Genomic DNA, 24415 nt, shown 5'->3' with positions numbered 1-24415 from the left:
TCATTTAAGAGTGTAAATTTTGGAACCAGATTTAGTGGGTTAGAAATCTGCCTCCTCTACTTCCTAGCTGTGTGAATGTGAGCAAATTTTTAACCTCTGTGACTTAGATTTCTTTTTTTTTTTTTTTTTGAGACAGAGTCTCGCTCTTTTGCCCTGGCTAGAGTGCCATGGCGTCAGCCTAGCTCACAGCAACCTCAAACTCCTGGGCTTAAGCAATCCTTCAGCCTCCCGAGTAGCTGGGACTACAGGCATGTGCCACCATGCCCGGGTAATTTTTTTCTATATATACACTTTTAGCTGTCCAAATCATTTCTTTCTATTTTTAGTAGAGACGGGGTCTCACTCTTGCGCAGGCTGGTCTCAAATTCCTGACCTCGAGGGATCCTCCCGCCTCGGCCTCCCAGAGTGCTAGGATTACAGGTGTGAGCCACTGCGCCCGGCCTAGATTTCTTTTTTTTTTTTTTTTATTTAATTTTACAGAATCAAAGAGTCTAACAGTATATCTTGTTAGATACAGTATGTCCTCATAATGTATACATTATTTCTTGTACAATGATATGAAATAATATGGGAAATATTCATGATAAATTATTAAGTGAACAGTGCAAGTTAAAAACAATAGTTTCATATTTTTTCCCCACCCCCCCTTTCCCGAGTCAGCACCTTCAAGTGTTACCACTCCCCAAACGGTGCGCAATGCACTCATTGTGTAGGCATACCCCCATCCCCTCCCCCACCCCCCACCTCAGTCTGATGTCCAATTGGTGTCGTTCCCAGATTTGTATTTAGGTGATGATCAGGGATAGATTTCTTATTTTTTATTTTTTTGAGACAGAGTGTCGCTTTGTTGCCCGGGCTAGAGTGAGTGCCGTGGTGTCAGCCTAGCTCACAGCAACCTCAAACTCCTGGGCTTAAGCAATCCTACTGCCTCAGCCTCCCGAGTAGCTGGGACTACAGGCATGCGCCACCATGCCTGGCTAATTTTTTGTATATATATATTTTAGTTGGCCAGATAATTTCTTTCTATTTTTAGTAGAGACGGGGTCTCGCTCTTGCTCAGGCTGGTCTCAAACTCCTGACCTTGAGCGATCCACCCGCCTCGGCCTCCCAGAGTGCTAGGATTACAGGCGTGAGCCACCGCGCCCGGCCCTAGATTTCTTATTTTTTTTTTTAAATTTATTTATTTTTTTTTTGAGACAGAGTGTCGCTTTGTTGTCCTGGCTAGAGTGAGTGCCGTGGCGTCGGCCTAGCTCACAGCAACCTCAAACTCCTGGGCTTAAGCAATCCTACTGCCTCAGCCTCCCAAGTAGCTGGGACTACAGGCATGCGCCACCACGCCCGGCTAATTTTTTCTATATATATTTTAGTTGGCCGATTTCTCATTTTTAAAATAGCAACAGTATAAGTACTTCTCTCATAGGGTTGGCCCGAGGATTAAATGAGTTAATATATATCAATACAAAGTGCTTCGAACAGGATGTGTGTGGCAAATATGAAGTACTTAATAAGTGCTAACTATGGTATCCAGAGCTTCCCTGAGAAAGGACAGTCAGAATAGTGACACACACCTGGAGACATGAATAGGGTGTCACTTTGTGGCCCATTCTATCTTCCATTCAAATATCCCCACATAGGGTACCTTCACTGTGACATTTTCAGAATGTTAATGTTATTCCTCACAAGTCTGGTTTTAGCTTTCTTTCAAGGAAGGCCCAGTAGAAATTAGAACCATACCTTCCTGAGACAGGAACACTAGCATGTTTGGTTCATACTAAGAAAACATTTAATAGCCAAATTAATTTGTAGCAGGGTATATATAAAATCCCAAACTCTTTTTAAAGAATTTATACAATTTATAATTACACAGCTTTCTTCACTTTACTATTCCTGGGGAATGGAAAGACAGTGTATTACATTTAGCTTTGAAGCTAAACTCTGAAACTTTTCCTTTGGAAGAAACAATGATAAATAAGTGCAAATATAAATAAGAAGAATGGACTTGATAAAGTATTAATTAGACACTATTATTTAAAAAAAACTATATGCTAAAGTGAAGGAATGAATGCTTGACTTCTACAGAATATTTTCAATATTCATGTTTTTTTTTTTTTTTTTGCTAAACATCCTGTTTTTTCTTTTTTTTCTTTTTAGAGACAGAGTCTCATTCTGTCACCTGGGCTAGAGTACAGTGGCATCATCATAGCTCACTGCAACCTCCAACTCTTGTGCTCAAGCGATCCTCCTGCTTTATCCTCCAGAGTAGCTGGGACTATAGGTGCGTGCCACCACGCCCAGCTAGTTTTTTATTTTTTTTGTAGAGATGGTGTCTCTCTCTTGCTCAGGCTGGTCTTGACTCCTGAGTTTAAGTGATCCTCCTACCTTGGCCTCCCAGAGTGCTAAGATTACAGGTGTAAGCCACTGTGCCTGGCCCCTAACATCCTATAATGGACATTAATATTCATGTTTGACTTTGGTATATTTTTCAAAGATCCCTAAAGCTAAATTTAGTCTTCCATATATCCCCCATGAAGAATGGTGATTTAGGCAGTGTGCATAATAGCACTTACCACCTGCAGCTGCTGCTCTTGAGGAAAAACAGTCCTACCTTGACCAAGGGTGACTGCTAGCACACCAGCCGCTCCAGTGGTCTGATCTGTCCCTCCACAATTTTAGGAATACATTATGTACAAAAGTTTGAGACTACCAAATTTTGTTCATCTGTCAAACTGTGAAAATGAAGTATTTTTTCATGGTCATAAAACTAATACCAATAGCTACCTAAGTGGCTTTCCTAATCAGGGTCAGATCTAATTTGTGTGAATAATGACAATGGAGGCTGGCAGCTGATGAAAAAACCTCTAGTTTCCATATAGTGCATTATAAAGCACTGAAAGATTTATGCAGAACAGCCTCATTTTATGAGTTAACAATTTCAAATATGTATTATATACATAGGAGAAGAAAGGCATCATTCATTATCAACAATATATATGCTTGGAGGTAATTTTCTTACTGTTTTCTTGTGCTCTCCTGCAGTTAGGAGGATCACATCTTCCTCTTGGATCTCCATTAGTCTGGTTAATTCCAATCTTTGCTCCTCCATTATAAATTTAGCAACTGGAGAATTCCAGTTTCTGTTGGTTTTCAGGAATACAGGTAACACTTCCTGTGACAAAGAAAAAGACTTACTCACATTTTTTTTTAAAGGGCAGGACTTATTTTCTTGTAGTACAAATATTTCTTCTTCCCAAAAGAGAATTTACATGAGATTACCTCTATTCCCTCCCTGAACACCTTCAAAATGACACTAAAGGAATTTAAAAACGTAATTTTACCACAGTGGAAAAAAAAAATGAAGGATTAGGAGGAGGGAGGAGTATAAGCAGAGGAGAGATTTCTGCAAATTTTTGGCAGATTATAAGTGAATGGAGTAGGAAAGATTAAAGAAGCAAGATACAGGAAGCTCTGGCCTAGAGAACATGGAGGTGGCCTTAGTACAAGGAACTGATGTTACCCTGCAGAATCCTGGAGAGGCTCAGGACTCTTAAGCCTTGAGTCCCCAGGGTGACAGCCAGTGGTCTTGCTGTTTACCCCTAACCATTTACAAAGCCTCTCCAAGGACTCTGTGCTTCCAACTAGCTTTTAAGATGCTACCTTCTTAAATATGTGCAGACAACCAATAACAACCATCACACACTGAAGAAGCTCTGTAGTATTTACTAAAAAAAATAAAAAAATAAAATACCAAGATAAACATAAAAAATGACCCTAGAGAAAAGAGATAATTTAGGGACCAAAAGAGGACTTGAATCCTCAAGGCACTCAAAAAGATTTTTTATTTTTATTATTATTTTTTTATTTTTGAGACAGAGTCTCGCTCTTTTGCCTGGGCTAGAGTGCTGTGGCGTCAGCTTAGCTCACAGCAACCTCAAACTCCTGGGCTCAAGCAATCCTTCTGCCTCAGCCTCCTGAGTAGCTGGGACTACAGGCATGCGCCACCATGCCTGGCTAATTTTTTCTATATATATTTTTAGTTGGCCAGATAATTTCTTTCTATTTTAGTAGAGACGGGGTCTCGCTCTTGCTCAGGCTGGTCTCGAACTCCTGAGCTCAAACGATCCACCTGCCTCGGCCTCCCAGAGTGCTAGGATTACAGGCATGAGCCACTGTGCCCAGCCAAGATTTTTTATTAATAAAACCAGAATAAGATGCAATGAAAAGAGCTACTGGGAAATAAAAATATGACTTCTGAAAAAAAATTCAGCAGAAGAGTTGAAGAAATCTCCTGGAAAATAGAATGAACAAGACAATGGAAATGATACAGAAAAAAAAAAAAAGAGACATATAAGTTAAATAAAAGGGTTCAACATACAACTAATAGAAATTCCAAAGAGAGACTAGAGAACATGAGGTCAAAAACAATTATATAATAAAAGAATTTTCTACAGATAAAAGACATAGCCTTTATACTGAAAGGGCCCTTCAAGTGTGCAACATATTGAATAAAAAATGATCCAAAGCTATACAAACTGTGAAATTTCATAATATCAAGAATCAGGAGGTTGAAACCTTCCAAAGAGAAAAAAATCAGGTCCTCTATAAAGGAATAAATTCATACAAGCATCAGACTCTCATCAGTAACCGCAGATGGGAGAAGACAATAAAGCAATGCCTTCAGTGTTCTAAGTCTGTGCTGTCTGGTCACATGCTGTGGCTATTTAAACTAAAATTAGTTTAAATAAAGTAAAAAGTTCAGTCCCTCAGTTGTACTAGCCTTTTCAAGCATTCAATAGCTACACTGCCTAGTGGCTACCATTAGGACAATGCAGATATGAAACATTCTCATCATTACAGAAAGTTCTATTGGATAGCACTGTTCTAAGATGACATGGCTGTCAATCCAGAATTTTATACCAAGCCACATTATTATTAAAGTGTAAGGTTTTGAACATAAAGGCATATTTAGACATGTAAGGACTCAGAAAATTGATCTGTCACATGCTTTCTTAGAAGTTACTTGAGTACATACTCCAGCACAAATGAGGAGGAGGAAGATCTGGGATCCAAGAAGAGCGGCTTAAACTCAGAAAAGGAATGAACAAAAGGTCCAGAAAGGCAGCTGTGCAGTAGATACAGAGTAAATAGGTGAGGTCTGTGTATGGGAGCCTCATCTCTCCGTTTTTTTTTTAACTATGTGTATCATGTGTATGCATTATGTTGCTAAAAATTAATATGTATAATAACAATTTGAAGCCAAATCAAGTTGAATGTTAATAAATTAAAAAATAATAGTTGTACCCATTTCTTGTATAAAAATTAAGGAAATTAGGAAGGAAAAAAAGAAAACAGAAGAAGAAAGAAAAGAAAAAAATGTAACAGTCCCATCAAAGGCTGCAAAGTTAACCGTCAGGTTTATTTCCTGGTCCTGTGGTTTTTAGATGCAGAGTTCATATACTAGTAAAATAGAAATAAACAAAATTGGGAGATAAAGGATTGACAATTTTTAATTTTGTCAAGGAAGGACATAAAACAACCCTCCCCACCTCTGCAAAAAAAGGAGAGAAATAAAGGATAGTTCTTTAAATTAGATTCAGTTTACTTCATGAAAAGCTTTGTGTATTGCCCTGTCTTGACCCATTTTAAAAACCATTATCTTAATCTTTATTTCTTATTGAAAAATCTCTTTGTTGTTCTTCGAGCTTGAGATACGAAGTTTGGGATGTGATGGTGGTGGAGGTAGGTAGCCCATTTTCAATATACAAATATAGTGTTTTTATATGGTTGTGATCAGTATATATATAATCCTGAATGCCGTTTTCTTACAAATCATTACATCATGAGCAGTTTTTCCTATATTAATACTCTTAGGATACTTTCCTAGGGAGCATGTTAAAAAATACTCTTAGGAAACAATTTTTAAAAGGAGCTTTAATATTAATTCCTTTGATTCTACCACAATTTATTTAATCACTCCCATCTGGTTTCACTTTATTCTTATAATAAATGATACTGTGATGAGCACAAAGTCTCCTCCTATCTAGGCTTCTTTCTTTAAAGGATATCACAGAATACTACTGACCCAAAGAGCATGACTCTTTAAAGTTACTGATTCCAAAATGGCCAAGGCAATTTACATTTCCATTGACAATGTAAGAATGCCCATTTCCCACTCCTGTTCCTCCCTATTTTAGTTCTATTCACCAAACCAAGAACACAAAATGTTTGTCAAAAAGGTGTATTCAGAATTCTAAAAAAACGGTACAAGAACAACAATAAATACAAGCTTTCTTTCATGCCTGCCATGCTTTCATTTAAACCTTGGGCACATGGGGCTCTATTTATTTTCCTAACTGGATTAAAATACCTTGGTTTATTTAAAAAGGGTAGGGTTGAGCTTTCACATTCTGATTAGTGGTGAATTCAACTAAGTTGAAGTCTTAGAGTTATACCCAGGAGTAAGATTAAGAATAAAAAGAAAAAAAGCCTGAGCAAGAGAAAGACCCCATCTCTACTAAAAATAGAAAAATTAGCCAGCTGTGGTGGCATGTGTCTGTAGTCCCAGCCACTTGGGAGGCTGAGGCAGGAGGGTCACTTGAGCCCTGGAGTTTGAGGTTGCTGTGAGCTATGGTGATGCCCCTGCACTCTAACTAGGGGGACAGAGCGAGACCCTGTCTCAAAAAAAAAAAGAAGAAAAGTAGAAGAATGATATTAAATAATAAGACCCTCAAAACTAATGATAGTTCAAGAGTTTAAGCAATTATTAGTTAAAAATATTGAATCTCCATAAGGAAAAAACTGCCCTAATTAACATCTTACCTGATTAAAATGGTCGGCTGCAAATTTTTGGATGGATTCAATGTCTCTCCTTTTTAAGTATTTCTGATGAAAGAAAATAAAAGTAAATTTGTCAATATGATACTTAGCTTCATAAACATGTTTGTGATATCAAAGGGAACATAAATATATTTTGTGTCTTTCCATTATAATAGTGAGATTTAATGAAAATTTGTCCTGCCAAATGACAAATTTTTAAAGCTTGTTACAGGGCTTAATTTTTCCCCTCAATTATACAAGTCTTATTGGAAATATCTGTCAATGTATTTCACAGAAGACCCTGTATATGTAATATGCCGGATAAGTGTTCAAAATGAATCTCTACAACTGAATTATAAAAGAAAAACAACTTTCAGATCAATAAGAGGATCTGGAATTTGATTATTTCAGATTTCTTAAAATTCTTTACATCTTTTTCTAAATTAGATTATTTTGGATTTATTAAAATCCTTGTATCTTACTTTCTCTAAATTATCTCAGTGTCTTTCTAAGTGAGACACTATGGTTATCATTAGTTACGTAGCTTTGAAATGATTCCACTTACATAGTTTGAAGTTCTGTCATTTTAGAGTATATTCCCCCTCCCTTTGAGAGTGTGGTGTCTTATCAGATCTGTATGTGAGAACCTGGAGTGAACTCCCTCTTCCCCTTGGGGATGTTACCTCAAACCTTATGAGACTCCCATATGTGAATTACTGACCTCAACTACTGGACTTCAAAAACACATACAAACTCAAGAGTGTGACAGACACTTTGACAGTGTATGCTGTGATGGGTTGCTCTCTGGCAGCTGCTTCTCTGGAGTCTGAGACAGGGCAACACCCTGTTAACCTTGGAGCTAATCTCATCCATCCACACTGGTACTTCTCTCCAGCACCTTGGGACCTTACGTGTAGTCTTTGTTGTGGTGGGCAAACCAGCTTCTCCTGAGAACTCCTCGTATAAAGTTACACCTCAAACTTTAATTTTTTTTTTTTTTTTTTTTGAGACAGAGTCTCGCTCTGTTGCCCGGGCTAGAGTGAGTGCCGTGGCGTCAGTCTAGCTCACAGCAACCTCAGACTCCTGGGCTTAAGCGATCCTACTGCCTCAGCCTCCCGAGTAGCTGGGACTACAGGCATGCGCCACCATGCCCGGCTAATTTTTTGTATATATATATTTTAGTTGGCCAGATAATTTCTTTCTATTTTTAGTAGAGACGGGGTCTCACTCTTGCTCAGGCTGGTCTCGAACTCCTGACCTCGAGCGATCCACCCGCCTCGGCCTCCCAGAGTGCTAGGATTACAGGCGTGAGCCATCGCGCCCGGCCTCAAACTTTAATTATTAATAGTTTTTACTTTCCACAGAGGCCTGCTTCCATTCTAATTCAGCAACTGAACTTTAATACTTTTGGAACTCACTCCATATGTGGTTAATGTACTGTGTCTATTGAGTATATTCCCCGCGAAGTTTGTTCATATCATTCTCTCCTGCAAGCATTGTGAACCTAAGAAAAAATTCTCCTTGTATGGAAATAAACTGTGCGATTTGTGAAATCATACTTTCATCATCTCCTTATTTCCACTATACATAAGGCATCATGAACTATATTCATGGGACATTTAACTAAGCATGGGAGGTAATAAAAAGGTGAAAACATGATTCACATCCCTGCACTTCTTATATCTACTCAGGGAAAAACAGACATGCTCAAAATGGGCTAGAGACAGTATGTTATACTGAGCTCACTTGAACACATTTGTTATATCTGGACTACAGTATGGACACCACACTATTTTCCACTGAATATATGAAGTAAATAAAAAGTAATGAGACTGAGTTCTCAGCCTATTCCAAATATACTCATCTGCTTATGTATCCAAATGAGTACAGTCTTTCAAAATCATAATCTTATTCAAAATATGTCTGGAATGCCTCTTATTAAATTACTTTCAAAGCAGGTGTACTAACTACAGAAAACAGATGTGTCCCATTGCTTTAGAGTCAATGCTTGCTCAGCCCAGGCATTCTCTCTCTCTCTTCTACCCCCACATACTTCTTTTCCTTTTTGCTTTTTTAGTTCTACCTCTTCTTCCCCCATTATTAATACAATTGAGAAGAGAACCCTCAAAAAACCAAGAATCAACATGCAACGACTATGCTGGAACTGATGTGGTGTCGAGAGCCTTTGGACAAACTGAGGCTGGAGACAGAATACTGAGTATTATTTTACACTCATAAAATATCCATGAAATGATCCCAAGTGAAGTATACGAGTACTTTATGGCATTGTTTAAAAGGAAAAAAAAAACCCCTAGATCTTAAATATAAACTGATACTCATAAAGTTTTATTGTTTTATACTTATATTAGAGTTTTAGGGATACTTTTAAACTTTATATAAAAACATATTATTATTTAGAGGTAAGTGTCTTTCTGAAGTTTGTTTGTTTATTTATTTATTTATTTTACACATCAGAGAGCTGCTTTATCTGAAGTTTAAATGTGCCAGTGTTGAACACATTTACTTCTCAAGCATACATTCTATTTTTTTAAATTTTTAAAATTGAAATATCTTTTCTTTCTTTCTTTTTTTTTATAGCACTGACTAAACATGCTCATCAAGCATATATTTTAGAGAAAACATAGAATCATGCTTCACTTACTGTTCCTTCAGGGACACACATGGCTTTGATGGTTCCTTGGGGTTTACTAAGTGCATCTTGAAGAAATGCAATCTCTGTGTTTCTAAACTTATCACTGATATCTATAATCTGGAAAATGGATAACAAAAACATTTAAGTTAACATTTATAGACTGTATTCATAGAGTGTTTACCATGGATTGAGCACTATGGCAAGTGTTTTACACACTTATATATGTAAGAATATAATCCCCATTTCATAGATGAGAAAACTAAGGCACAGAGAAGAAAGTAACTTGCTCAAGGTGACACAACTAGTAAGTGGCAGAGCCAGAATTTAACCCAAATAGTCTGACTTAAGAACCACCATTCCACAAAAGGAAGAAATAATTAAGTTGGCAGCTATAAGAATGGAGTTATGATTTTTGTGTATTATATATTTTTCATTCTAAGAACTGAGCAATGACTATTCATATGCCAGGCAGAATTCAATTTCTAAGGAATGTGCACTGAAAACAGCATTACAGAGATCAAGGGATATGGCTCTCTAAGAGCAAATAATGAGAGGCCTGGTAATGAATGGCTCTATATACTGATAATTTGAATAAACATTTTCACATGCTTGAGTTCTTTATAGAACAGGAACAACAAATAATCTTTGCCTTCCAAGTGCCATTCTGGCTTTCAAAAAATTGAAGAGAATAGTTTTTCCTTTCAAGTTACCATTCATGTCCATGTAATCAATAACTTGTAAGTAATAAAAAGTTTAGAGCAAGACTCTGACTTTTGGAAATGGGTCTTGGAATATAGTAGATAGAAAAAAACAGGCTATTATTCTGTCTTGCTATAGCTCAGTAATAAGCTGCTAAGGTAACAACAATATGATCTAATAGTGTATAACACTTGTGAATTTCAAAGTGGTTTAAAAGCCTGCAGGACTATTTGGGGGCAGAGTCCTGGAAAAGTGAAGAGAAGTACCTTCATTCCAAAGCGAGTATCAGGTTTATCAGTTCCATAGGTGGCCAATGCCTCAGCAAAAGTCATAGAAGGAAAAGGAACCAGCAAAGGATCTTTGTCGTTGGGCCAGGAATACTGGAGTAAACCCTCAATTAAACTCTGAATCCCAGACTGGTCTACAAAAGACATCTCTATGTCAATCTGAAACCAAAATAATATATGGAAACTAACTTGAATAGCCACTATATATATATATATATATATATTTCTCTACTGTTAAATTGCCATAGGCTTCTGCACATAAATACTTAATATGGGGAGAGGGTATAAATATTATTGTACATCTGTGTTACGTCAGGCACTGTGCTAATGCTTCTCATACATCAACTTGTTTGGTTCCCACAAGCCAGATTCTCTCTGGCTCAGGCTCAGAGAGGCTAAGTAACCTGTTTGTGTATGCGCAGTAAGCAGTGAAGCTACATTTGATCCCAGGTCTAACCGCAAAGCTTAACATTCTTTTACTTCACCACACTGATTAATATACTATCATACAGAAACCAAATCAAAATAGCTTTGATAAGTCCACAGATTAAATATTAATATATAGAGTTTTTGGTTCTTAATATACAAGACATCTGTTTTAAGAACTAATCATATCATGAACATTAAAACACTGTAGAAATCTCTGGCATTCCTCAGTTGATGACCACAGTCCTTATGAAAAGGACACATGAAATAGATCAAAAATTGAATATTTAATACCATAATTGCAGGTTGATTAAATATCTGACAGATAAAATGTAATGGGAAGTAAAGTATATAAAATTACTACCCTGGTCTTGAAAATACATGGCTGTAGTAAGCCTGAATGTGTAAGAGACAAGTGACTATAACTTAGTACCTGAGTAAACTCCGGCTGCCTGTCTGGTTTTGAACCTTCATCTCGATAACATCGGGCAACCTGAAAATATCTACAATTGAAAAATAGTATTAGTTGAGTCATGATTCTAGGAAGACATATAAGCTTTCCCCCCAAAGCTTATGGTAATATATGCTGTGAAATAAATTAATAATGATACCTAAAAACATACAGAACATTCTCATTTTTTTTTTTTTTTTTTTTTTTGAGACAGAGTCTCGCTTTGTTGCCCAGGCTAGAGTGAGTGCCATGGCGTCAGCCTAGCTCACAGCAACCTCAAACTCCGGGGCTTAAGTGATCCTGCTGCCTCAGCCTCCCGAGTAGCTGGGACGACAGGCATTCGCCACCATGCCCGGCTAATCTTTTCTATATATATTTTAGTTGGCCAGATAATTTCTTTCTATTTTTAATAGAGACAGGGTCTCGCTCTTGCTCAGGCTGGTCTTGAACTCCTGACCTTGAGCGATCCACCCGCCTCGGCCTCCCAGAGTGTGAGGATTACAGGCGTGAGCCACCGCGCCTGGCCAACATTCTCATTTTTAAATGTTTTAATCTAATCTGATACACAGATGACCCATGAGAAGTTAACTATTCTATATTTTGTTTTCAAAATATACATTGGCACCTTTGGATATTCATGTGTTAGACTGGCATGTAAAGCAGCCCATGCTTCTTTTTTTTATTAAAAAAATTTTCTTCAAGTCCATGCTTCTTCACATATACTCTTTTGCTTCAGCCAAAGTGAAATACTTATTGCTCCATGAATACACTTGAGCCTTCCTGTGCTATGCCATTCCAGTTCTCATCTTCACTTGCTGAAATGCAGCTCTGTCCCTGAAGGTTTAGTTCACAAAGTGTTCTATAATATTTCCCCAAATGATATAATTTCAAACCTCTTAATACTTAGTTTGTAAATCTCAATACATTTATATTTTGGTTTGTATCATAGTTTTATTCACTATCCTATTTGGCCTTACTGTCTCATTAATTACTTGAGAGCAGAACATTTTTTTTTTTTTAATTCCCTGCCACATCTGTCAACATAGAGCTTTGTACATGATGGCTGCCCAGTAAATCTTTACTAAATGATAACTACACATTATGAGGGTATTTTGCAAGTATTCTCCAAACTCTCATAAATTTTCGAACTTTGTCTTAAGAGATCAGACAATTTTGTGTTTCCTATTCCCCTTTCTTTTTCCCTTTTCCTTTTCTGACAACTACTGGCCCCAAAAAAGCTTACCTGTCTAAACCGCCAACCATCAGAAGCTGCTTAAACTGTTGAGGACTCTGAGGGAGAGAATAAAACTTTCCAGGTTCCCTGGATGGTACTAAAAACTCTTTGGCACCCTTTTAAAGAGAGAAAGAGAGAGGAAAGATGTAATTAAAGAATAAAGTTCTCATAATGACAGAGATAATTTCTTGCTCATCTTTTTTTCCTTAATGTTTATATAGTCTTATTTATTTACTTTCAACTGGTGTGCATATATATGTATGTGTGTATATATATATATATATTTATTTATTTTTTTGAGACAGTCTCACTCTGTTGCCTGGGCTAGAGTGCCGTGGCGTCAGCTTAGCTCACAGCAACCTCAAACTCCTGGGCTCAAGCGATCCTTCTGCCTCAGCTTCCCAAGTAGCTGGGAATACAGGCATGTGTCACCGTGCCTGGCTAATTTTTTCTATATATTTTTTAGTTGTCCAGCTAATTTCTTTCTATTTTTAGTAGAGACGGGGTCTCGCTCTTGCTCAAGCTGGTCTTGAACTCCTGAGTTCAAACAATCCACCCGCCTAGGCCTCCCAGAGTGCTAGGATTACAGGCGTGAGCCATTGCACCTGGCCTATATATATATTTTTTATTTCAGAATATTAAGGAGGTACAAAAGTTTTTGTTACATGGATATATTTTATAATGCTTAAGTTGGGGCTTTTAGGGTGCCCATCACCTGAATAATGTTCATTGTACCCGATAAGTAGGTTTTTACCCCTCCCCGTCTTCCCCCTTCCCCCTTTGCTCATCTTGTAGTCCCCAAAAAGGCTGGCATATAGTAGGCTTTAAATACCACTTATACATAGTAGGTATTAAATTTATGCTTGTTGAAATGAATTCCAAATCCTGTTATTAGCTGAACAAATTTTGCATATTATTTCTTATCCCAGTAATTCCTAACTGCTTTTCTAAATTAAACTGTCATTTTATTAGTCCATACATTGGATAAATAGATATCAATGTTTGCAAATGTCAGCTCTTAATGAACAAGGGATTTGTTTTTTTTTTTTGAGACAGAGTCTCACTCTGTTGCCCAGGCTAGAGTGCCGAGGCGTTAGCCTCACTCACAGCAACCTCAAACTCCTGGGCCCAAGCTATCCTCCTGCCTCAGCCTCCCCAGAGGCTGGGACTACAGGCATGCGCCACCATGCCTGGCTAATTTTTCCAAAAATATTTTTAGTTGTCCATATAATTTCTTCCCATATTTAGTAGAGATGGGGTCTTGCTCTTGCTCAGGCTGGTCTCGAACTCCTGAGCTCAAATGATCCACCCGCCTCGGCCTCTCAGAGTGCTAGGATTACAGGCATAAGCCACCCCGCCCGGCCAAGGGATTTGTTTTTAAAGAACCAATTCATTAAAGATTTGCTTCTATAGGCCTCAAGAGAAAGAAAACTCCCATGGAATAAAATTCTGACTCAAAATACTGATCCAAATCATTTTCTCAATTCTTAAGAAAACCTAGTTAATGTGACCATCCTGAGGCAGTAAATAAAATAAAATAAAAATAAAAGCGGACCAAGTAAACATAAAAGCAAAGTTGTCTAGTTTTACAACTAATAGGACATTATGAGTAGACTGATTGAAGGAATATACATACCCCTGGGGTCCTCTTAAATAATGTTGGGGTTTCTATATCCACAAACCCTAAAAGGAGAGACACATTGTAATTTAATAGACAGGAATGTGGAATTTGTCAAATATGATGTCTATAATATAGTACAACAAATCTGAGGCTCCCTTTTATTTAGAAATTTTGGCAGAAATAAGCTACCAAGCCTACTCATACTGGTTGTTACAAATCCAAGGAGGATTTTCATAAAATCTTACTCTGTTCAGAAAGTTGATATCTTTGACATGAAATAGTTCTAAATATTTGATGGATTCTTGTCTACTGAACTGTGCTGGTTTTTTAAATGTTCTACCAATGTAGCAAAAGTAATACAAATATAGCAAGAAAAACGCAGGACTGATTGACATATCTAGTTTAATTCATGTGACATTTTTGAGCTCCAGAGAAATGATGTATAAGCATGATAAAGAATTCAAAAAGCTTACAGAAACAACGAAAGGGCTCTCTGGCCTTCAATAATGATAAGAAACATTACATTAAACAATGTGATTGCCATTATCATCTTTAAAAGAATGTATTTGTGATCCAATAGGAAACTAGTTACCAAATTATACTATAGGGCAAAAACTACACATTGAGTGAATTCTAGACTTCTGGTAACATCTGACCCAATGATGCTAAATGGAGGATATAATAAAACTGTTGAATAAAACAGAAGAGATGCTAACAAGTCCCAAAGAACACTCAGGCATCATTTCCCTTACCATGCAGATTACAGAGATATTCCCGCATTTTCATGACCATCTGGGACCGCAGTCGCAGGTTATACTGCATTTGGAAACTACGCAAGTCTAAGTAGCGATACTGTAAACGAAGAGTCTCTGTTTTCTAAATAAATTAAAAGATTTTTATGTTTAAATATTTTCTGAATATTAGAAAGATACTATCTTTAGATACAGAGTTTGAATTTTCAAAAACTAAATTTGGGTTTGGTGAGGAGGAGTTACAAAACAACAACTAAATTTAGCTCTATCTTTATCTTCCATCAAGTGGCCCACTGGTATGCTGTTTCCATTTGTGTGTATACTGCCATCCTTCAATCCTACAACATTTAAGTTTGTTACTAGTGCAGATTTTATATTTTTTACTATCTGTTGTTATTAACATAACCCTTCACTGACTGAAGTTTGCCTACTTTACTAAATATTTATCCATTCATTTAAGCCCATACTGGAGTCTTGAAAAAAAATTTAAAGATTTCAAAGATCTTTTAAAAAGATACACCAGATAGCTGGGCATGGTGGTGCATGCCTGTAACCCTAGCTACTCAGGAGGCTGAGGGGGGAAGATGGCTTGAGCCCAGGAGTTTGAGGCCAGTCTGGGCAATGTAGTGAGACCCTGTCTCTAAAAAAGATATAACAGGGTAAAAAACAGTTATGATTTTATTACCTGAATGGGACACAGATTAAAAGTATAAAGAATGCAAGGGGATGGCGGATAGAATCTCCACGATAGTACTAGGAGGGACATAGTGAGAAAGTTTACTTATTTTCAAGGCTGTAAATCCCTGTATTCCTATTTGTGCTGAGAACTTTAAAAAAAAAAAAAAAAAAGTCCCTTCCCCTGGAATAGCTAATTTCTTTGATACTAGAAACAGAAATGGTAAGAAATACCTGTAAAATGCTTATCTGAGGAAAACTGTGTATTTTATTTTTTACAATAAGGTCAACTCTGTAATTACATTTCTCCTTCTAATTAAAGAATTAAGTATTGGGAACTAAAATATAAGACTAAGTGGCTACATAATTAATTAAAAAATCCCTTAACAGATCAGTTTAAAAATTAGGTATACACAAGTCTACATTTGTGACAAAGCTGAAAATCATCTGGGTGTACTTAGTGTGTCTACTTCCATCAACCCCTGAAACTTTGGCAAAGAACATCCTAAAACCCAGTAATGCTAGTTATATTTATACATGTGAGAAAAGTCAAGAGTTGCTCTAAGCACACATTTTATCTCTGTTAGAGACTTAAACTTAATAGGTGCAGTATCCCCTAGGCTCTCTGGCCATTTCCAAGCCAGACATAAATTTCCTTTCAAAATATTAAATATAAACAAAAAACTTGAGTAATAATAACACCTTAAGTCTTAAAAGACAGAATCACATGTTGACCTTTCTGAAAAACAGTCCAGGTGTTTAGGGACTGCAACAGCTTAATGAACTGTTGCCATTTAAGAACAGTTCATCAAGAAATTGTAGAACTAACAGAACAATTCATGATATGTCTATAATAAAATGTTTCATTTTGTAGACGTTAAACTTTTTTGTTAAAAAATTCTGAAAATACTTTACTCGTCATCAACATTTTCTAGATACTCTATTTTATTAATAAAATGGGATGGTACCTTCACAAAGTCCTTAATTTCAAAGGGCAGCTTCTTGGAGGGATTCAGAAGTTTAGCTGTTTTAACTTTGATTTCAATCTCACCTGTTGGCATTTTCTGAGAGAGAGAGAGAGAGAGAGACTTATTTTAAAAAATCATTCATCAGAACATGTACAAAATGCACATTTGTAAAACACATGCATTTATTTACATGTGAAAAATATGTAGGTCCTTATAGTATATAATCTAAGGCATAAATATCTATGTATGATTTTGACATTCTTATGTCTATCTGTGGCTGATGTACTCAGATATCAACAAATATTAGCATGCATTTGTCAACATCAACATCAACAAATGTCTTAGCATGAGCATATTTATATAGGTGTGTGTTTGCAGCAAAGATTATGAAATCTGTGGAACTTACTGAGCTTTAGCTCCTTAATGTCCAGTAGGTGCTCAGTCTAAGCTGTCTGAATGTGTACACAGACAGGGCAAAAGCATACAAGTAAAATTTACAAAGACAGTTTCTAAACTACTAACTGGATTCTCTTGTCCTGGAGGTCGGGAAATGACTGTCCCAGACACTTGCACCACAGACTCCACAGGAGCTTCACATAAAATCTTCTTCACAGAGGCAGCTGACTACAGAACAAGAGTGGAAAAGAGTTCCAAGAAACAAATGAACTTATAGGCATCTTCAGTAACTGTAAGTCTATGGTTTAAAAAAACATTAATATACACAGCTTAATTACCATAAATGCTGGAGCTGACCTTAATGACTTTATTACAGAAGTTAATAAATTGCATCCCCATTTTGATGCCATGTAATAAAGCAAGTAAAATTATTAGTTAAGAGCTTTCAAAAACCTTCCTTAAAGGAAAATAAGGAGAAGGATGACTGTTATTAATGCAAATAAGTCCCACATACTTTAAAGGCAACTGGCTCCAGGGTTAGTCTTAGGAGCAGTCAAATTTAATAGCAATAATGGGTCCAAAGTGAAAGGAGTTCTCCAGGGTTAGCTATGCTCATCTCTGGATCTTGATCCCTGAAAGATAGTTCATTGTTCTTTACTTATTTCAAACGCTTAAGAGCTGAGTAAGTCATATTTTTCTTAGGCATATGAGTATTTGTCAAAATTACAATAGAAACCAACATTGCCCAATTAGCATGACAGGAGTTCTTTATATTATCTAATTTTAATAGTAATTAATTTTTTTTTTTTTTTGCAGACAGGTCTCCCTCTGCCATCCAGGCTGGAGTGTTGTGGCATGATCGCAACTCACTACAACCTTGAACTTTGGGGCTCAGGTGATCCTCCTGCCTCAGCCTCCTGAATATCTGGGACTACAGGCGCGCACCACCACGTATGGCTAATTTTTAAATTTTTTGTAGAGATGTGCTTTTGCTATGTTGCCCAGGCTGGTCTTGAACTCCTGGCCACAAGCAATTCTCCTACCTCAGCTTCTCAAAATGCTGGGATTATAGACGTGAGCCACCACACCAGGCCTAAATCTAATTTTTTGACCAGGTAGTACCTTCACACAGCTTAAAATACAAAGGGTACCAAAAGATATAGTGAAAAGTTTCCCTCCTATCCTTGTCCTCAGCCCCTGAGTTCCCCTCCCCAGAAGCACTCGTTACCAGATACTTAGGTATCTTTCCAGAGACATTTCATAACATATATACAAGCATATACACACACATACACACACAGAACATATGTATTGTTTCCTTCCCCTCTTTTTAAAATACAGATAGCATTCTATATGCTCTTTTGTATGTTCAAGAATATAGAGTTTTTCATTTAACCATATACCTTGGATTTTTTTCCCTTTCAGTACAGAGCTTCTTCACTCTTTTTCGTATACCTGAGCAGCGTATCCCATTGTAAGGATGTACACTATTTTTTAAACCAGTCTCTTATTGGAGGACATCTAGATTGTTCCCAATTTCTTCTCTATTAAAAATAATCCTGAAATTAATATCCTTGTATATATGTCATTTTGCATCTATGTAAGTCTAGGTATAAGATAATTTACTAAAAGTGAAATTAATGGTTCAAAGGATATGTGCATTTATAATTTTTTTTTTTTTTTTTTTTTGGAGACAGATTCTTGCTGTTATCCTGGGTGGCATCATCATAGCTCACTGCAACTTCAAGTGATCCTCCTGCCTCAGCCTCCCAAGTAGCTGGGACTACAGGGCCACACTGTGATGCTGGCTAATTTTTCTATTTTTAGTAGAGATGAGTTCTTGCTCTTGCTCAGGCTGGTCTCGAACTCCTGAGCTCAAGCAATCCTCCTGCCTTGGCCTCCCAAAGTGCTAGGATTATAGCAGTGAGCCACCATGCCTGGCAATATTTTAAAAAAGCTGTATAAAATATCTGTTAAATGTTTCATTTTTAAATTTTATGTTATAAAATATTTGCTCAGCATTCCAGCATTTATAATTTTCATATTGCCAAACTGTTTTCCATACAGCTAGTGCCAATTTGTACTCCCTCCAGGAATGTATGAGCACTTGCTTTCCTAAACAGTGTGTTGTTAATCTAATGTTTTATTTATTTATTTTGTCTTTTTTTTCCTGTTGCTATACCAGAATAATCTAATGTTTGAAAAATAACAATTACGTGTAGTTTTAATTTACATTTCTGTACCTCTGAGTGGAGTTGGGCATACTTTCATTATGTCTACAAGCCATTTATATTTTCTTTTCTGTAAATTTATGTTCATATCCTGGGTTCATAATTCTGTTGGGTCAGTGGTATTTTTTTTATTCATTTGTAGTAGCCTTTTAGATATTACGGAAATTAGCCCTTTGTGATACAAGTTGCATATATTTTTTTCCCAGCTTGCCATGTTTTAATATTGCTTATGGTAGTTTTCAGTTTTCATAACAATAAACTTCTGAATTTAAAACCTCAAATATATTCATGAAACTACTTAGCTTACCCTAGCTATAGCAGCAAAGAAAATTTTAGGTAACAGTAGGAGACTTTCTATTACCTCATCCTGGGGAATGACAATTTGAACAAGCCCATGGAAATCTCTTAGGACCAGGAAGACGTTTTGCCTGATTAATGAAGAAAAAAAAAAAGGAACATTTTAAGATAAAATCTCTGAGTTAAAAATTTAAGCAGGCAAAATAAATAACAAACAAAAAACCCCATGCAATCTCTCCTTTCTTTTTTATGATAATTACATACTTTCATTAGTTACATTCATGCAATTGTTATCTATGTAGCTTATTGATGAAAAAACTTTGTTTTTTTTTCATTTCAATTTTTATTGGCTATATACATAGTTTACTAATCTTATACAGATGGCTTATAAAGATTTTTAAAATTAAAAAAAAATTTTCATTGGCTTATATCTTTTATCATTATCATTATTATTATTATTTTAGAGACAGGGTCTTGATATGTTTCCCAGCCTTGTCTCCAACTCCCAAGCTCAAGTGATCCTCCTGCCTCAGTCTCCTGAATAGCTGGGATTACAGGCTTGGACCACCATGCCCAGCTCCCATTGGGTTAGGTCTTTTTTTTTTTTTTTTTTGAGACAGAGTCTCACTCTATTGCCCAGGCTAGAGTGCTGTGGCGTCAGCCTAGCTCATAGCAACCTCAAACTCCTGGGCTCAAGCAATCCTACTGCCTCAGCCTCCCGAGTACCTGGGACTACAAGCATGTGCCACCATGCTGGGCTAATTTTTTTCTATATATTTTTAGTTGTCCAGCTAATTTCTTTCTTTCTTTTTTTTCTTTTTAGTAGAGACGGGGTCTCGCTCTTGCTTAGGCGGGTCTTGAACTCCTGAGCTCAAACAATCCACCCATCTTGGCCTCCCAAGAGTGCTAGGATTACAGGTGTGAGCCACCATGCCCAGCCGTGGCTTAGGTCTTTATAAGAAAATTTTATTAAATTTGTAAACTTTTCACACAGTAAAATCCAAAGATAATGTTTTAAGATAGCAGACACATCTGATCATTTTCAAAATATTGCAGTATAAGGTCTTTTCTCTTTCTAAAAAAAGATACACCTTTGTTCCTTCTCCACTCCCGCTGCTTCACTTGACCAGCCTTAAAAAACAAAAAAAAAAAAAAGAAGAAAAAGAAAAAAGATACAATCTAAAAATTTCTGGAGGAGTTCTAACTACTAATGGAACGCCTCTATGAACCATCAAAAGGTCCCAGAAATCCCAACATTTTCACACTCAACCTACATTTCTCATATTGTTCTTAGTATTGGGAAGAGGTACAGAAAGCTTCTTCGGATTTGGATTCAGGAGACAAAGTCACCAAATTTATGGGGCAAATATCCACCCACTTGGGACCTATTCTTTAGGAAGGTTACATAACCTATGTATTTTGGATGTCTTTCATGTGAATTAATGTACTATTCAGGTATGTTCTGGAATATAGAGATGAACAACAAAAAAATCCGCTCTGATCTTCAGGAATCACTAAGTATGTTTTTAGGCCTTTTTGCTACCTAAATTTAGAATAAAACAAGCTTTTTTCTCCCATGCTATTGGAGCTTAATAGCTGGTTTATAGTATGCTGGCCCATTCCCAATTAGTGGTCATAGGGAACTCTTCAACTTTAGTAAGCCTGGGGTCATTTCAGTACATTGGTGGATCAAGCTTCATTGTTATGCCCTTCAACAGATGTTACTAGTACCTACCTACTGAGAGTGACACTCCCAGTCACTTGGGTCTTTAAAAACAAAAACAAAACAGAAAATCCAAGGAATTCTGAGAATCCTGCAGCAGTTGCAAAGCGTTTCATTCTTACCAACAGTTGAAAATTAGTATAGGTTTGGAATTGCCTTGGGAAAACAACCATCATGCATCCTTAGATCATCTACCTCAATTTACCTTCGGTACTGAATCCATCCACACAAGGTGACTTCCTGGCCTAAGTGAGAAGAACGCAATTCTCCACACGTGTTGGTCCGGGCAACAAAGCTACTGAATTCTAAAAAAAAAAAAAAAAATAAAAAAAAAGGAAAGAAAAAACGTTTAAAATGTAAGATTAAAAATATATCATTTGCAGACTGCTTAAAAATAAAGATTCTAAAATTACAGCATCTCAGTTATTTCAGGGCAACGGGCAAAATTTACAAAATAAGTCAGAGTATGTAATTTAATTCATTCACTATTAAATTTAGCTGCAAATGTGTCAAAAGTCAAGTGAATAACAATCTGAATGCAAATCTTTTGGATCTAGCATTTGCCTTGACCTAAAATCCTACTAACCCAATTCTTTTTTTTCTTTTGAGACAGAGTCTCACTCTGTTGCCCGGGCTAAAGTGCTGTGGCGTCAGCCTAGCTCAAACTCCGGGGCTCAAGCAATCCTTCTGCCTCAGCCTCCAGAGTAGCTGGGACTACAGGCATGCGCCACCATGCCCGGCTAATTTTTTCTATATATTTATAGTTGTCCAGATAATTTCTTTCTATTTTTTTAGTAGAGGCGGGGGGGGGGGGGGGGGGTCTCGCTCTTGCTCAGGCTGGTCTCGAACTCCTGACCTCGAGCGATCCTCCCGACTTGGCCTTCCAGAGTGCTAGGATTACAGGCGTGAGCCACGGTGCCCGGCCTAACCCAATTCTTAATAGTACACATTTCTTCCCTAAATCAAATATGATTTTAGGAATTACAGAAGTTTGACGGTTCAGTAATTAGCTTTAGTATGCATCTAGTGTATAACTGCCACTTGTACACTAGAAAACACTACTATGTGTGAAAAGCGATTTTTCTGCGCTTCTTATTAGTAGCATTAACTAAAACAGAATATCCTATATGGTTAGGTTACCTTTTCGTGGTCTTTTTAAAAACTCAAGTAAAAAAAAAATGCACTAGAAGGAATGAAGAGAGTGAATGATCTGCTTCTACACATAAGGTTAACCAGTTAAGAATGGGGAGAAAATGGAATGAAAGCTCTCTGGCTCTGAAGAACAGGCAGAAGTATTGTTTGGAGGACAGAACTCTTTGCAGTTTTCACCTGGAATTCTCCTCTGTGAACTTAGCACCAGACTTCTGGAGAGAGAACCCCAAATCGGCTGAGTGGTGCTTCCAAGGGGTCTGGATAAACCCCTGCATAGCTGACTTAACCAAGAAGGGAAGTACATGTTGGAGCCACAGGATAGCGAAAGGCAATCACGAATCCCACACGCCGGCAGTCAAAAGTCAGTTTTGGAAATACTCAGAGATCCCGTAAAATTCTAGGAGTTCCTACTCTATATTCTTCAATACTTAAGCTCCCCTCCGCACGACATTCGAAAGCACGTGTCTGGAAACCAGACAAATCTGCAAGGTCTTTGGGGCCCGAGAGGGAGTGGATGTGAAAAAGGGAAAGGCCTTTCACCCCTCTCGATGCATCAGTTTCCACTTCTATTAAACAGGACTCCGGTCAAAACTGACGACTAGGGAACGATTCCACAGAACAGCCTCAGACACGAGCCCAGGACACTCCAGAGACGGGGGTGGGGGAGTGGGCCCAGTCACCAGGCGTGACTTCTCTTCTTTCCACGCTTCCCCAAAGGCTCCCGTGGGTAGACTGGAAAACAAGGAGGAACAGCCTCGAGTTGCAAATCTCCCAGACTGGCGGCCGACCTCAGGTCTTCTGAAAGACGAAGGCGAGCAAATCCAAAATGCTCCTAGGGCTAGAAACCACAAACAACTCGGCGCCGGAAGCCAAGGTTCCCTTAAGCCGCCCCGTTAGCGCCCAAGATTACGGTGAAGTCACTCAACGAATCAGAGCAGAGGCACCGCCGCCATGCTTACTACGGGCGGAACTTTGAGGGAACGCTTCGCGCTGGTAGAAAACCAGAGGAGCAACGCCACTCGATTAGGAATGTTGACGGTAATGGTTAAGTCGTTCGACTTTGCCCTCAGTTAAAATGGCGATTTCAGTTGCTCCACTGTCGCGGAATCGGCGGGGCGCCTGGGAGGCTTCCTTTGCCGCGTTGGGCCGCAGAGCGAGTCGGGAAACGATTTTTAAACTGAAGAGGCGGCTGAGGGCTGAATTGCGGTTTCTCAACGGCGTGATTTCAGATTGGCCTTGATCCCTGAAGGGCTCAGCTGAAGAAGGACGAGTTGGGACGCACTGTCCTTTTGCCTTCCCGCTTCTGCGGGCAGAAGCCGACTCCGCAAGAGCTAGGTTCGCAGAGCTGAGTGGCTGGGTGAGCGGAAATGTCCATCCCAGGGTGAAGTCGCAGGGCCAGCCCTGCGTCTGGAGGAGCGGAGGTCTTCTTACTGGGCGCTTTTGTGTCCCTGGTGAACCCACTTGTGGAACGAGAGAGAATTTGGGAGGGCCAAGGGTTACCCCGGCCGCTCTCTTAGCTGTCATTTTGGCGGCTTTTTCTCCGCCCCTCCCCCAGCCCCGCCTTCAGGGGATTTCAGCTCGACACAGTATTGGAGCCAGACTTGAAGAATGGTTAGTGAATCCGGAATGGGTGACACCGTCGTCACGGCACTTTATTAGGTAAGATGCTTTGTATTGGTCTAGGACTGGCTGTAAACTTTGCATTTTGCTCTTTTCAATACTTACCCTACGTGCTTAGCACTCGGCTAAGCACTGGCATTAGGACGGTTGGATTTAGGTATTGATGGCGATGTAGAAAAGTGATTAATAGACTAATCACAGGAGAAACAGCTAAGTTTTATTTGTGTAGTATGAACTACAAGTGCAAGAGGAGTTGGGCGAAAGAGCTAGCTCTATGCTTCACCTGAGGAGATGAAACCTGCAAAATGGATAAGATTTGCTCAGACGAATGGGAGGAGAGAAGTATTAACTGGCGATAAGGTGAATAAAAAGTCATGTTTGCTTGTGCAGGAAAAGCAGTAGGGTGATGATCAGTCT

General features: G+C 38.0%; 1 protein-coding gene across 3 annotated transcripts in view; it reads right to left on the bottom strand.

Annotated features, from left to right (window-relative positions):
- DARS2 (aspartyl-tRNA synthetase 2, mitochondrial) overlaps positions 1–23293 on the bottom strand; it is a 29329-nt gene extending 6036 nt beyond the window's left edge. Inside the window, exons 1-14 of one of the 3 annotated variants that reach the window (XM_069478371.1) lie at positions 22556–23293; positions 21432–21531; positions 19568–19634; positions 17102–17203; positions 16580–16675; positions 14937–15060; positions 14200–14246; positions 12573–12679; positions 11312–11381; positions 10432–10611; positions 9476–9583; positions 6817–6879; positions 3014–3166; positions 1882–1947 (exon numbers count right to left, since the gene is read on the bottom strand). In XM_069478371.1, the coding sequence (XP_069334472.1) occupies positions 1882–1947; positions 3014–3166; positions 6817–6879; positions 9476–9583; positions 10432–10611; positions 11312–11381; positions 12573–12679; positions 14200–14246; positions 14937–15060; positions 16580–16675; positions 17102–17203; positions 19568–19634; positions 21432–21531; positions 22556–22682 (1410 nt within the window). In that variant the 5' untranslated portion in view covers positions 22683–23293. Of the gene's footprint in view, positions 1–1881; positions 1948–3013; positions 3167–6816; positions 6880–9475; positions 9584–10431; positions 10612–11311; positions 11382–12572; positions 12680–14199; positions 14247–14936; positions 15061–16579; positions 16676–17101; positions 17204–19567; positions 19635–21431; positions 21532–22555 lie in introns of those variants that run through there. The other 2 variants (XM_069478369.1, XM_069478370.1) reach the window with 2 other exon arrangements.
- Between the last annotated feature and the right edge of the window lie 1122 nt (positions 23294–24415).

Source organism: Eulemur rufifrons, chromosome 8 (assembly GCF_041146395.1).
Source record: "Eulemur rufifrons isolate Redbay chromosome 8, OSU_ERuf_1, whole genome shotgun sequence".
Classification (NCBI taxonomy): Eukaryota; Metazoa; Chordata; class Mammalia; order Primates; family Lemuridae; genus Eulemur; species Eulemur rufifrons.
This window is presented reverse-complemented; position numbering and strand designations above follow the sequence as displayed.